The sequence below is a fragment of the Falco rusticolus genome, chromosome 4, assembly GCF_015220075.1.
Source record: "Falco rusticolus isolate bFalRus1 chromosome 4, bFalRus1.pri, whole genome shotgun sequence".
NCBI lineage: Eukaryota > Metazoa > Chordata > Aves > Falconiformes > Falconidae > Falco > Falco rusticolus.
Window position 1 is genome coordinate 108,852,223 of NC_051190.1, and position 15,010 is coordinate 108,867,232.

Sequence of the window (15,010 nt, forward strand, 5' to 3'; positions counted from 1 at the left end):
TTATTTTAGACATGATTACATAATACTATTATTCTTCTCTATTTCTGTGGCAAAGAACTATATATTTGGAAAAATTCCTAATGTTTAATTACATCAAATGTTCAAGACGTCGTATCAGAGGAACCTGTTTACCCTCTGCTCCAGTAATACCTTAATTTCTTTTAACATTCCTGTAAGGTTGAGGAGGTATTCCTTTCCATAATTTACAGCTGGTAAACTGAGGCCAAGAGAGGCCAAGACATTTGCCAAAGATCATAAAGAAATCAGTAGTGAACAAGAAACCAAAGGGAACCCTCCTAGGTCCAGGCTAGCACTTTAACAATTTCTGATGTTGCTTTCTGTCCATCATCCGACATCCACTTGATTTTATTTGTTCTTTGACAGATTTTCTGTTTTCTTACAACCAGAACATGTTTTCCCTGCTTACAGTGCCTGTTCTCTGAAGAACTTGACAAAGCCGTCTGTTTTTTGTCATTTCTGAGTGATAGAGGGCAGCGTTAGAAGTAGCAGTCATTTTCCTGGTTTAACCTTCCCAGGATATACCCCACTTTTCCGCGTTCCATGCAAGCATCTTGAAATACCCTGCTAAGCCCAGTATATAACATCAGCGAAAGCGAACCGGGAGTGTATCCCCTTCCACTCCATCAGTTCTGGTCCCCACGCAGTAGAACAGTCTCTTGCATTGGTGCAAGCGGAGATTTCCTTCTGAAAATTGCCCGCGGCAGCCCCAGTTCCCTGCATTAACACTTGGAAACAGCTTGTATTTCGTGAGCAGTACATCAGCCACTGCTTGGGAACGGCGATACAAGGGGCATTCCTTTACAGAAAACAAGTGGTTTGCTACATTTTAAAGTAAGATTTAAAAATAAATAAAGAAATCAACACAGATCTTTCCTCTCTCATTGTCTGCTTCTGGAAAGGAAGCGTGAGAGTAGATCTTCAAGGTATTCACCCCAGGGAGAGGAGGAGAGCTTCTGAATGGGTCTGTGGCCCATGGAAAGAACAGCACTCGCAACAAATCTCAGTGATACGCAACCTTGGGTTTCAGTCAGGAAAAATGACTGAACGCACCCTCTGGCACATCAGCCCCAAAAGCTTACAGGAAAAGGAGGAGACAAAGACAACAGAGCGGCTAGGTCTGCACAAGGAGCAGCAAGGAAAGCTGTTAGACACAGGCACATCAGGACAGCTGTGCAGGGGAAGGAGCTGTATCCACTCAGGACAGCAGTTGTTCTCTGGAGCCAGGAAGCTGGGCTCCATTGCTGATAGCCAGGTGGCTCTGCCAAAAGGCAGAATGGCACCAGGATTGTGTTTCAGTGTCTTGGAGATGCTAGGAAAGGATTGGCGCCCTAGGAAGCTCTTCCTCCAGGAGAAAATACAAGACAGACAAGAGCTGTGGGCCTGATCTCTTTCCCCAACACAGGAAGACCTCCCAAAGTCCTGGAAAATCATTGCTACAGAGCAAAAATGAGCCAACTGAATGATCCTGGTGCTAAGCAAGCCAGTCATTTTGTTCCCTTTGGGTGTAAACTACATCACTCTCCTGAAGCTAGATGCAGGGCATAGGCACATCTGGCACTGTCCACTTCCAGCCCTCCAGCCAGGACTTTCCTTCAGTCTCTTTGTTCAGCAAACCGAGAAACTCAACACTAACACTACACTAGTTGAACCTCTATTTGCTCCACACATAAGGCCTATCTAATGCCAGCAAGCAAGGAGTGTTTGTGAACAAAATTCTGGACACACTCTATTGCTTTTAAGAAAGGGGACTGCAAATAAAACACCTATTTTCTTATCCTCACATACTCATGCTCTTACTGTGCCAAGTATTTTAAATGTCAGCTCCTCGGGATTATCTCAGAGCTGTATGACCAACTCCCAAACTATGTACATCAATGGGAATATCAGTGGTTCCACAGCACATTCAAACTCACCCTGAAACACTGCAAATGAAAGACTGTGGGTTTAGGATCGCTTTTTAAACCAAACATTTATTTTCAAAGATAAGAGAATGGTTATTGCCATGCTAAAAGCTGAATACAAAATTACTATATATATGGTAGCTTTAAAATATATCACTCATTTATACTTCTTTAAGAGAAAAAAAATTTGGCTGTAGTTGCAATCAGTCTTAATTCATTCTTTATTGCTGCTCTGGTTCTGTGTTATTTGAGCTGGTTTAACTGTTAAAAGCGTTTCAAATGTTCACATGGTCTGCATTAGGTTACAGAATAAAAGTAAGTACAACCCACCAAATGTAACTTTCTGAAATGTAAACCACATGAATTTGATTTCTTTGTGGTACAACTTTAATTGGGTTCAGAGGTCTTTCGGTCTTACCTGTCTATCTGCTCTCTGATGGCCCGACCTGATAAAGCTAATACAAAGAATCTGAGAATGTGATCCAAACTGATTATCCTCAGTTACAGTACATGGCTTTATTCTTGACAGTAACAGCCCTTTAGCCTATTTCATTTTTAGGCTGCAAGTTTGAACCCTGGAGACACTACTGAACTGGGAGTGGAAATGTCACAGCTTGTAATAAAAGATCACGTCCCCTTGCAACTCTGCAAAACTAGAGAACCAGAGGGAAAGAGAGCATCTAGGTGCAACTGTAAGAGATGACGTATCCTAGAAAAAATGAATGAGCGTGTGCATATATGTATACCTTGCACTGTCACAGCAAATGTCAATACAGAGACATCCAACACACCCTATGTTATGGAGAAGTGACTGCAAACAGAAATTACAACAAAGCCTGAAATCTTCAGGGACTGATCTTCAACTGATTTCGGATTGTAATTTTTTTTTTTCTTTTGACAATACACTGCATTGCCTTAATGACAATAACTCATCAGTTGCTCAAGTCTCTGTTGCACTGCCTTGTGCTACGTGCCTTGCTGGAGTGAAACAACAGTATTGCTGCTTCCCATCCAGAAAAGCTCATCATATCTCAGTAACAACATGGAAGGCACTGTACAACAGGTATACTCACCTTGTAATCCTGTGACCTAACTTGTAAACAAAGACCTGCATCAGCTTCTGGGAGCAGTTCTTGGCTAAAGCAGACAGCTCAGGAGAAATGTAGGAAGAAAGGGAGCAGCATGCTGAAATACTAGAAGTCCCTTTGCCTGGGTAGCTTGTTTTCTTGGTTTGGGAATGCACAGCCTCAGTTTTGAAAAAATAGCATAAAGAAGTGCCCATAGTTCTTGGAAGAAGACACCATAGAAAGGAACACTCAGCAGACCCAGTAATAACATAACCCAATATTGAAAATTACTCAAGTGTAACTTCCACTGCAATTCAGAAGTTTCATTCAAATAAGTAAATCACTAACAAGTAAAAACATTACAAGCCATCATCTAGTTCAGGCAAATTACATTCTCTTTTCCCTACTGGAAAACAAAAACAAAAAAATAATTGATTTTCAAAGCCAATGTAGTAAATTTTTTTAGGTTAATATTTTTCATCCTATTCCCCCAAAGCTGTTGCTGCCTTTATAATTTTTCTACAGTTCTATTACAGTGCACTGTTCTGTACTGGTAGAACTGTTCTTCCAAGTAATTTCCACTGGTGAACATACGAGCACTAACAAATGAGGTCCTTTAATTAGTTCCAGGTTTTTCCAATAAGCGGTGTTGGCAATACAGCTTTTAGCAATCTGTCCATCACACAAATAACAAGGCAGGGCCTGTAAACATGGCAGGGGTGTCTCCATTTTCCTGTTCGTATAATGGGCAAGCAGGAGTAAGAAGGAAATGTATACCTCAGTGGTGGGTTTTTATTGTCAACATGGAATAGTTTTTTTGGCTTCGAGTCATTTACGCTGTCTTCAAGGACACATCTTACCACTTCCCAACTCAGTCATAAGGAAAATTGAACATTTCCAAGGACGTTTCTTCCAAAACAAAAATTGATTTTTTTCCCCCCGGAGGTTTTAAATGTGGTTTTTTGCTTTTGTTCTCAACCCCGGTTTTCTTTTATATATGGGTTTTTGTTTCCCTCTGCATTTATGGGTTCTGCCTGGGTCCAATATTGTTTCTAGCATTTGCTTTATAGGAGTTAAGGCCTCACAACCCTTGATGTTGCATTAATGTGCAACAAAAAGCTCCATGCTACTAGGCTGTGTACAGAAAAAGACCAGACTGGAAGGGACCCCAGCTTTCCCCATAGAGAAATATAGTTTCACTTGATGGCTTCTGGAATGAACTTAGCCTATTATGTTTTATATGGATTTTGAATAAATCCTCTGAGTCACAAATTTCTTATTGGAACAATAGACCTATATACAGGCCAGGGGGAAATCTGGAAGCAAGTATGGGTTTTCTTCCCTGTCGTGGAGCCCAGAATCCATATCTTTCTCCCCATCCATTTAGTATGGCACAAAGGGAACTCACTGCCTGCTTTCTTCCAGCTTTCTTTGCTACTTCACGGTAGAAATACTATGCTGCTTCCTATTTTATTTCCCCACAGATCAAACACAAATCAAAGACACTCCAGGTCTCTTTCCTCTGCAGGCCTGGAATGGACTGCAGAGAAAGAAGAAATTAAAACAGACTATAAAGAAAATTAATTGTAAAGAGGTAAAGTTTTCCACAGAACTCTTCCATTTAGCATATGTATTAACCAGCTTTGATTGTATAATCTACTGACCATTTATTTTCTGAAATATAACCAGTTCCAGTTCACGTCTTCAAATCTAGCATATTTCGCCCAGAATCGGCCACCCTTAACAGCCTGTTGAGTTTAACAGACCTTCTTGTTTCAATTAGTATTTTAAAACTACTGCTGCCTTTTGCCCACTTTCATAATGCCCATTTACATGTGCTGCCCAAAAAAGTTACATCAACAACACATAGCGATAATGAATTAACAAAGTCCAGCATATCCAAAGAGAGATTTCTTCAGGCACATTAAGTCAGCAGTTTCTCTCTCCAGGGGCAGTTTCCAGTAACAGCGCAAAAACACTTGCTAAGAACACAAGCTTTACCCACGAGTACATCAGGAAAGTTTTCTGCACGCAGCTTTGCCCAGATGTTCCAGGAGAGCATCACCACTGAGATCTGTGCATCTCTTAAACATCTTCGAGTGCAAGATGTGGGACAACCCTACCGCACATTACAAGCCAGGGAAAGATGGTATGAGAAACCACCTGGCAGAAAGGGAAGCCAGATGCTCAAGTGTAGCTAGCACTTGCTTCCAAAGTGTTTGAAGGATTTAAAGCCCTCCCACCAGCCCAGACAGCACCTTGCAGCTGAAATGCAGTGGCATGGTTGCTCTCTAGACACCAGAGACAGCAGTCTAACTAAGACATGACAAGCAACATCCCCTATATAAGGACTAATATAAAGGGAGAAGCTTCACTGATTTGTTGTATAAATGCCAGCTACAGGTGTGAAACTGGATGCTCACAGCAGCGCAAGCTAAAAGCCCAGTCAGCTGAGATTTAACCAACCTGGATAACCATTTCATTACTCTTTAAGAAACTTCATTATGTTCTCTACTTGTATTCTTTTTAGGTCATCTAACTTTCAAAGGTGGGGTCATCGTGTCTTTGCCTAGGAAATCATAGACATCTCTGTGAGGGGAAAAAAAGGAAAAAGAAAAAAAAAAAAAAAAAAAAAAGAGAGATGTTTGAAGATATCCAGGCCCTAAATAAAAATGCTTAATGTGTCAGGAATGCTGCGAACAACATAGCTCTAAACAAACAATGAATGGTCTTCACAGAAAATTGTGAATTTGTCAACACACTATAACACCAAAAATGTCAGGTTGTACATGAACCTGCACCAGGGATCTTTAGGGACTATTAGGTGTACATAATCACTCTCAGAACTGCCATGAACTGAATAAATGGTTCAGAACAACTGGTCTACTAAGAAGTCAGGATTAACATATCTGACCTCTAACCAGGTCTAGAAAATTTTAAGTTTCTTAAAGAAAACTTACAAGGATCAAAAGCTACTAATTTAATTAAAGAAATCATGGGACTAGAAGCACCAGAAGAATTTCTGTCTAGGATGATTTCATGCTAACTGTGCCTTTTTGTTAATCTCAAAAAAAAAGAACAAGAAATATAAAGACACAAGTAAGAAAAGGTAGAAAACAAACAACAGACACACCTTTTTTCTTATATCAAATGTTTGATATGGACACATGGTATTTCAATTTATAGGGTTAAAAAGAAGGAAGAATGTTATTTTGAGCCTTTACATTTACAGCACCAGTCAGCCTGGATGCTACGGTTAAAGAACTAGGTAAAAGTAACATAATATAAATCAGAATTCCCCAGGAAGTACATACAATTCTCTAAAGACTGTCAAATAAGCTAGGGATTTGGATTTCACTCATTTGGAGAATTGTCCACTGAAAACATTTTATTACCTTGCCAAGATTTTATGGACCCTATCAGAACAGCTGTGATTCACTTCACTTGCAGCAGAGGAAGCTGGTAATAGCTCAAAGATTGCCCCCTTCATTTCATAAACCAATTAGGACCTGGATCCTACAACTGGAGTAACACAACCCCTTTCTTTACTGGCAAAATTCCACTTCATTTATGTGAGCTCGGAATAAACATCTCTGTTGGCAGAATACAGATGCTCATAACAGCAAATGTTTTTAAAAAAAACACTGTAATTTTTTCCTTCTTCCAAGGAACACTCTTCCTGCACCCATCAAAATGAACACTTCGCAATCTACCTGCAGGTTCTGCCTAGCTACCAGTTCCTTGCTCACCTCAGCAATTTTTTACTAAACATTGCTAAGAGAATTTAAAATCATGGTTTACCATGGGGAACTTTGCTAGAAGGTCTCCAAAGCGACAGATTCCTTTAAATTGTATTTTCTTTCTAAATCAAGCACGATTTCCATTTTTTTAACAGAAGTCATTTTGGTGATGTCATCTTATATTTAACTATGCTTTTGATTTAAATTGTATTTTGGTTTGTTTGTTTGTTTGGGTTTTTTTCAAACATGCATTTGGCCTGTCTGTAAGTATAAATAAAACCATATATATGCCTTACATGGCACCATATTGTACCACTGATTTCTAAAACTCACCTCATCAATTAATAGGGAAGCCTACTTTTACAGGTGGTAACATAGGATCCATATATTTTACACATAGTCTGTAATTTCTGTGTTTTCCCCCAGGTATTTCTCTCTGAACTATTGTCATTGGTTTTCAGCCAGGTTCCAGCTTAAAAAAAAAAAAACCAGCCAGAAAAAACATTAACACTTTACTAACTTACAGTAGTTTACTAACTTACAGTATGTTTTTATATGTCTTTGAAAGCATTCAAAAAGACACTGGTAAGACAAACCGTATAAAACCAAGGTGGTTTCTGTTCAGCACATCAATGCCAATTCCCTTATTGAAACAGATACAAACATAACTTCTTAGTGGGTAACTAAATTTTTATCAGAGTTCTTTGCACGTAAAGGTCTTCATTTTTTTACTCACTCATTACAGCCACTGTGCCACCCCCAGGCAAACATTTAAGCCCTTCTTTGAACTGACATGGTGTGAGGCAGCATCCCAAAGTTTGCTGTTTCTCTGGAACCTGCAAATTACTCTCTTAAACAAAAAGAAAAGAAATAAATAAAAAAGCCTTACACCAAACAAAGTCTATATTGTTTGAGTTAGTGCTTTACTGTGCCTTAGTTACCTGTCAAACAGGCTGACACTTGGATAAAACACATACTGGAATCACCCATCAGGGCAAGTTAAGTGCAAACCTGTGATGAAGAGCAGAGCTATGCAATTTGGCTGTGCCGAGCTCTAATGATCATTTCTGGTCTAGGAAAGCTTGATCTGTTGCATCAAACCGACTGCAATGAGATCCTCTTCCATCCGAAAATGATTTTACATCTGTTTTAGTTCAAAGGGTCATATAAATCAGAAGCTCTGACTATAAATTTTGATAACACCTTTAAAGAAGATTTATACAGTGTGTATTTTTTATATATATATATACACACACACACACGAGGTATGTAAGATACCAAGCACTAAAATTAAGCAATCAATGCTGTATTTTCCAAGTTCTGTATATCATATTTTAAGTCCTATTTATGACTTACTCTGATGTGAGAGCCACCCTATGTCCATGAAAGCTTGGCATTTCTGTTCAGATACAGTTATGGGTGCAGCACGCTATTCTGACCTCCCGTTCCTATAGTTCTTGGGCAGGACAAGCTTTCCAGAACGGAAACATCATGATCCATTTCTTAGAAACCACTTCTAGAAGAACTGGCTTGAGCGTGGGTTTGCTGCCTATCTGAAATGACCATCAGGAGAGGGAGAGGGCTGATTCCTCTTCATAACAAAAGACAACCATCCTAATGAGAGTCGATGGCCAGCAAGTCACACAATATCCTGACACTTTTTTGTGTGTGTTCCTGCTGTAAACAAGCAACACTTCTAATAAGCTTAGGACTTTTGTCAAGTAGAAAGTATGAGGCATAAAATATTGTGGTTATTAATAAATTTAACCAACATGTAGAACAAGCGCATAACTTTCAGGGTAACAGCTGACTTCAAGTCAGATAAGGAACACACTAAACCTTCTCCATTCCTGGTTGACAGGCTATTTATTATCTGGCTAATGATCCTCCTTTCAGACCCCTGAAAGTCATCGTGATATATGTCAGTACTTTCTAACCCCTCCCTAGGCCTTACAGCAAGAAAGGGTTTTTGGGAAGGCATGGGAGGATGTGGTTGGGGATGGAAGAGCGATGTCGTGAACAATCACCCCTTTGTGCGGTGTCTGACACACAGACCAGCGCTGTTTGCTCTTTTTCTTCCTGACTCAGCAGTGTTGGGAGAGATTGAGTCAGCAGCTCCTCAACATGCCGATGCAAACAACAACAGGGGAGGCTGGGGAGCAGGCAGAGCTTCCATGCGTCACATGCGGAGTGGCACAGTTTGGTCTGCAGGTCAACGTGCAGACCTGGGCAGCTGCTAGCTAAAACGGATGAACCAGCTTGAGAGGATCCGTCTATCAGACTCCCATTTTCTTCCACACCACTCTTGTCTACTAGCCGTAAGCTATGAGACAACTTGCTCCTGTGAAGGGCTTACTTGTCAAAATTTCCTAAGTAATTCACCTGAGCATCCCAGAGACTTTTGGCTACTGCGCACATGTGGCTTGATAGGATTCCGTGTTAAGCCTGGCCAAGGTCAGTGTAGTAGAAGGGACTACAGAAAACACGCCTGAGCATAAACAGAAGAAAAAGAAGCAGGAGCATTAAACAGAGACTAAAGCCCAACTTTGAATACAAAGACGGGGGAAAAAATATTTGGACAGAACGGTGCTGTCAGATGCTTTCTCTTCCCACCTCTCTCTCCCTTTTCCTGCCCTTCCAGTGATCTGACTGATGTTCTTACATCCTGCGCAACCAAGGCATGGAATGGATCTGATCAAGTAACTGAGAGGTCATTTCGTACTTCATTTCTCACTGCACAGTTCTTCTCATCTAACAACATACTGTGGTGCTTCAGTTCAAATACATGAGTTGGAACAGAGGCTTTTATCCCCAGTTTCCTGGAAAGGGAACTGGTCTTTGAATTTAATAAAAGCACATCATTCCATGGCCTCTTTGATGCTATGCACTCCTCCAACTTACTAGCAGCTTAAAGAGATACTTTCTCTAGCATGTACAAAGACCCTTCTGAGTTACCAGCCTATTTCAAGTGCCTTCCAGAACTAGACGTATTATGGACGTTTCTGCCCATGAACATCTCTTACAGGAGACTTTCCTGTTTCTTCAAGCTATAAAGGATGATAGCAGTATACTGTGAGAACTCAACCAGCAGCTGCAGTCTCAGATAGCTTGCTGCTGCGGTAAAATCCCTGTGCCGGCCACAGAACAGCTCTGTCCCTCTGTCATTTTGGGTCCCCCAGATTAAGGCTACAGCTGAGAAGGTTTTTTTCATTTTCTCATTTTCCCCATCCCCAAGGCCAGTCACAATGAGTTTGCTCTTCATTGTGTCACCAAACCTCTGTTAGTCCCATTACCTGCAGTTTTCATGACCACTCCATTTCCCATGCCCCTCTGCTTGGAAAGCGTTTGAACCCCACAAAAAGATTATAAACTGGAAACAGAGAAAGACGTATGGCATCATGAGAAGGAAGAGAGAGGCACAGGAAAGAAGTGCACAGGTGTTAAAACGAATGCTGCATGTGGGGACTGAAAGGCTGTCCTCCAACTGGCACCATGATTCTTTGGTACTACAAAGGCACCAGAGGCATCTTCCAAACCCCTTTTGTTGCCTTCTCCTACCTGCTTGCATTTCACCAAATGTGGTTGCAATTTTTTCCTTCTGATGCTGTGCCAGAAGACCATCTTATGTTGATTAAAATGCTCTACAACACTTTGAAAACAGATAATCTACATCACATGGTTAGTACTCTATGTCCACTTCAGAGTCAGAGTTCACTGAAACTGGACTCACATCTCCCTGTCCATTTAGTAAAACATTAAAAACTGGCTAGATCTGTGACAACCCTCAGTCCTCCCGTGTTCTCTTTCAGCTACAGAGATGTACCAGGGAGTTTCAAGCTGGAATAATTACTAGTTCTGTCTGCCACTAGCTTGAAAAACAGCAGCAGGTTACTTTCTCCAGGAATGCTGAGCTGTTAGGCTGCAGCCACCTACAGTCTTTGCTGGTCTGAAAAAGCCATCTTACCTAGCAAAAGACGTGCCCAGATAAAGCGCCCAGTGTACTGCATTGTCACCAATTTGTCTGACCATAATTTTCACATACGTGGCTGAATACTCAGTCACTGAAAAAATTGAGTTATTTAAAAAAAGACAAGCACTGCTATTGTACAACCTAGTTCAGAGTCCTGTATCTTGAGCTGATTCAGCTTATCTGCCTTTCTATACCTTTGACAAATGCATGTCGTATATCATTTTTTCTCCCCTTCCTCCATATGCCTTACTGCTTTTCCTGCATCTTATCTCTAAATGATGTGCTATTAATCAGCCAAAGACACCCTTCACTGCTAAGTGTTCCTCAACTGATTTTTCATCAGCACAAGTAGTTACTAGTTACAGCATTCCTCCCACATGCTAAAGCTTGGGGGGGAGGGAGAAGGGATGGCAAGGAGGCTAGAAAGACTGCCTCAACGCATAAATACTATCTGGGACCTTTATCCCAAACTGTCAGTTTGCTGTAATGATAATGTTGCTGTTTGTTCTCAACCAAGGTACATGGTGGGAGGAAAGTGGGACTGCACCCTGTCTTATTTTTTAAGTTATTAACCTTCATGCTCTTCCCTTTTTCTGATTAACTTGGCTGGATGCCCGTTCAGTAGTAGCTGAAGCTTAGTACCTGAAACAATGTGTGTATATACACTGTGCCAGTAAGGCTTGCCCAACAATGCTCATTTTGTCATGTTTTCCCATGCCTTGTGTCAATATCTCATTTTATATGCAAGCCCCCGGAGCCAGAGTACAGGACCGGGAAAAAAGAGGCGCAGGGGAAGGGAGAGGGGGAGAGGGATGGAGGGAGAGGGCAGAAAAAGACGGAGAGAAGAAAGTGGGGGAAAATTACATCCCTTGGGAATGTCAGCTGCTGTGAACTCGCCCAGTCCTCACCACGAAACCAGCTGCGTGCAGGCACAGGTGGGTCCCATTCTCTGTTACTACAGCACAGCCCATGAGCAGGGTCTAAATGAAGACTTTCATTGCTATTCCCTGTTTTCATTGGAGTAAGTCCATCACAAACATTTGCAGGTGGCTTGGCCATAGTCTGACACTAAAATATTTTTGGTTGTGATAAAAATCAGAATATTGCTACAAGATGGTTCTATATAACCTTTAGGGCTTAATCCTGCTCTTACAGTGAGAGTTTTACCCCGTTGCTCTCTGCTGGTTTTATTGCTCATTAAAAGACATATTCCCTGGAACAATTCTTCACGGTAAGGACTCATCTACCCTTTGGGGCAGCTTCAGATGGGTGTTTTTTTTTAAAAAAAAAAAGGGAAAACCCAACCCAAAACCACTGATTTAAGCACCTCAGAATTTGGGCTTGTTAAAAAGTTGAATCACCTCAACTTTGTACGGCCAAATCAAAACCACCAAACTTTGCAGAACATTTTCTGAATCTATCTGGATTTTTCTTCAGTTGTCTAACATGGAAACCATTGCCCAGTCTGTATTCCTTGTGAAGGGCTCTTGGATATAATTCTTAGCACGTTTAGAAGGATAAGATGAAGATAAATTGAAATGACAAGATACGTTCTTCAAATAAAATAAAACAGGCACCACAGGGAAAAGACCGAAGGAAAAGAAGACAAACAAGGATGCTCAACAATTTGGCAAGCAGATGAAGTTGAAAATTCAGCAATTATCTCCTAGGACACACCATGAACAAAAACCAAAACCTCCTAGGAAGAGGGAAGAATGTGGAACAGAGTATGCTGGAGGTCACACTATAAGTCTCATTCACACACCAACTCACACCGAGACTAAAATGCTGACAATTGCCTCCCAATAGAGCAGCTTTAGAGTCAGACTTAGGAAACATTGGTGTGATTCAGTCACGGGGAGAATTAAGATATGTCATCACAAAGTTTCCCAAGTGAGACACTCACCACTGACTAGGAAATAGGCCTTTTTATCCTGAACTCCTCCAACTTCAGAGATTCTAATCACCGTGGCCCCGAACCAATGCAAACCTAAAACCTGACTGACAGGGTCTTGCAAAACCACATGCAGTTTTTTTCTCATTATATAGAAACAATTGTTTGGAAGCCAAGTACATTCCCATATAAAAAACCTCACCACTGAGTATTAAAAGTTGTTTGGTGTTTTTTTAATTATTATTTTTAATTAGGATCTTAATTACCACTAGACCTATTAAGTCACAATTTGAACAGGAGCTTAATCATCCTTAACCAAATAATGGCATTAGCAGTTTTTCTTTCTAAAACTGAAAAAGAAACTTGTTTCTTCTTCCCAGCCCCCTGTATTTGAACAGAATGGGACATAAGACAACAACTTTCTTGTACTCACAGACCAACGGTATTGCACACGAAATCCCAGTTGGACACTGTTTTGTCACTACATAACATATACAAAGGCACATCTATCAAATATCTTTACCTGACCCATACCATCAAATTTCTATATTAGGAAGAAAATCCTGAAATAGTAGTAAAAAGGAAAATAGAGGAGCTTCTCCAGGAGCACAAAACTGGGGCAGCAGATGGAATCTGTGTCCTGTGTGTGGCTAGGTAACCCTTCCGGAGCAGTCAGTGCCACAGGCCATCCTGCCACCATGGCACTGGGAGACACACAGCCTGCGGTCTACAACCTCCCCCAGCCACCAAGAATCTTGAAAGAAAACTCAAGAAGAACTGGATTTTGGCTTTTCAATGCCAGGATTTCTTTTTTCGATTTTACTCTGAAGAGACTGCGAGTTGTTCATCAATTATTTAGACAATGACTGGGGACAGAGACTGCTTTTGCACTTACCATATAATGGATATGACCAAATTACAAATTACAGATGATGAATCTAGGCTCCTGCTCCTTTCTTAGTCCACTGATATATCGTTTTATCCATATATTTTCATGCATACACTCAGCCTACACCCCACACATCCCCCCCCCAAATCCTTAGAGTTGTGTGAGGAAAAAAACTGTACCCTCAAACCATCTGGGCAGTTTCTGTGTAATTAAAAACAAGTTATTGTGACTTACGAGGACCTGATGTTTGCTGGAAGTAACCAAGAGTACAAAACAAGGATGTTTTTGTTCACACAGTTCTCCAAACATGAGCACACAATTGGTATTCAAGCCAATACAATAAGCATCCATACTGTCAATTTATGGGAATAAATATGGATCCATCATCACAAATTGAGCAACTGTTTGAGAAACAGAGGTTTCTGTGCCAAACTCCATTTATCTTGATGGTCTTTTTATTTTGTCTTGTAGCATTCTTCAGTTAAACACAGTACGTAGGAAACAGCTCAATCCCACAGAGTACCCAGGATTCCCATTGAAGGAATTGCAAGGATCAGCTTCAGAAATGCCCTTTCTTCCCAGAGCACTTATAAAAACAACATGAACTTTGAATGTAAGCAGACAAAAACAAAAAACTGGATGGAGAAAGCAGGAATTCCCTGCACGTAACAGCATTCTGCCCCTTTTGAACGAAAGCATCAGGTCTGGAGTACCTGGCTGTTCGCTCCCAGTCTGCAACAGATGTTGCAGGCATCCTTGCTGCATCCTTGCAGGATCAAGTGCAAACTCCATAACCTCAAGAACCACCACGAGGACAACATCTGGTCCTGCATGCAGCTGCTGGAGCCAAAGAACTGGAAAAATGAGCAAATGGAAATGGACTCACCCAATCTGTCGATTTGTGGAAGGTGCTTGTGTAATGACCGAACTGGACTGTGGAGATGGCATGGCTTGTTGAATCACAACGCTGGTGTCGTGGTTTGGCATCCTTGTATTTGTCAGCTGGTGAGATCCAGGTCCTGCCATTGCTCCTCCAACTGTGTTATGCATGGAGATATTCTGTGAAAAGAAGGGAAATGGGAGATGGTGAAGGAAAATGAAAAAGAAATAAATGTCTTATCTTGAATAGAATTAGAAATCTGAAAGTATCAACAATAAGAAAAGTTACTGGCTCTTGGGAAATCCCAAGTCAATAGATCTTGTTGTAACAAAGAATAATAAAGAAATGAAAAATAACTGTTTACTTTTACAGGGCAATATAAACAGAAAAAAAACCTGCAAGTTGACTAATCACTCTTCTGCGATTCTGACTAGTGATTTATAATGAGGATATTTAGCACATATGCTCCTAACTGAAGATGATATATATTTTGTTTGAAAATTACTCCCGTGGTGAGTGCAGGGCACCTTGATTTACTAGATGGGTTGTTTACTGTGTACCAGGTCTGTTTAGGCTGACAAGCAAATCAAGTTTTATAGTCCCAAAGTAACAAACAGCACACGGCAACATCACAGAACAGCTATTTCT

At 40.8% G+C, this 15,010-nt stretch overlaps 1 protein-coding gene across 1 annotated transcript in view; it reads right to left on the bottom strand.

The window, feature by feature from the left end:
* Window positions 1-15,010, bottom strand: part of CREB5 (cAMP responsive element binding protein 5) — a 212,932-nt gene that overhangs the window by 154,638 nt on the left and 43,284 nt on the right. The window contains exon 4 of the mRNA XM_037387045.1: window positions 14,369-14,541. Within this exon, the coding sequence (XP_037242942.1) occupies window positions 14,369-14,541 (173 nt within the window). The remainder of the gene's footprint in view (window positions 1-14,368; window positions 14,542-15,010) is intronic.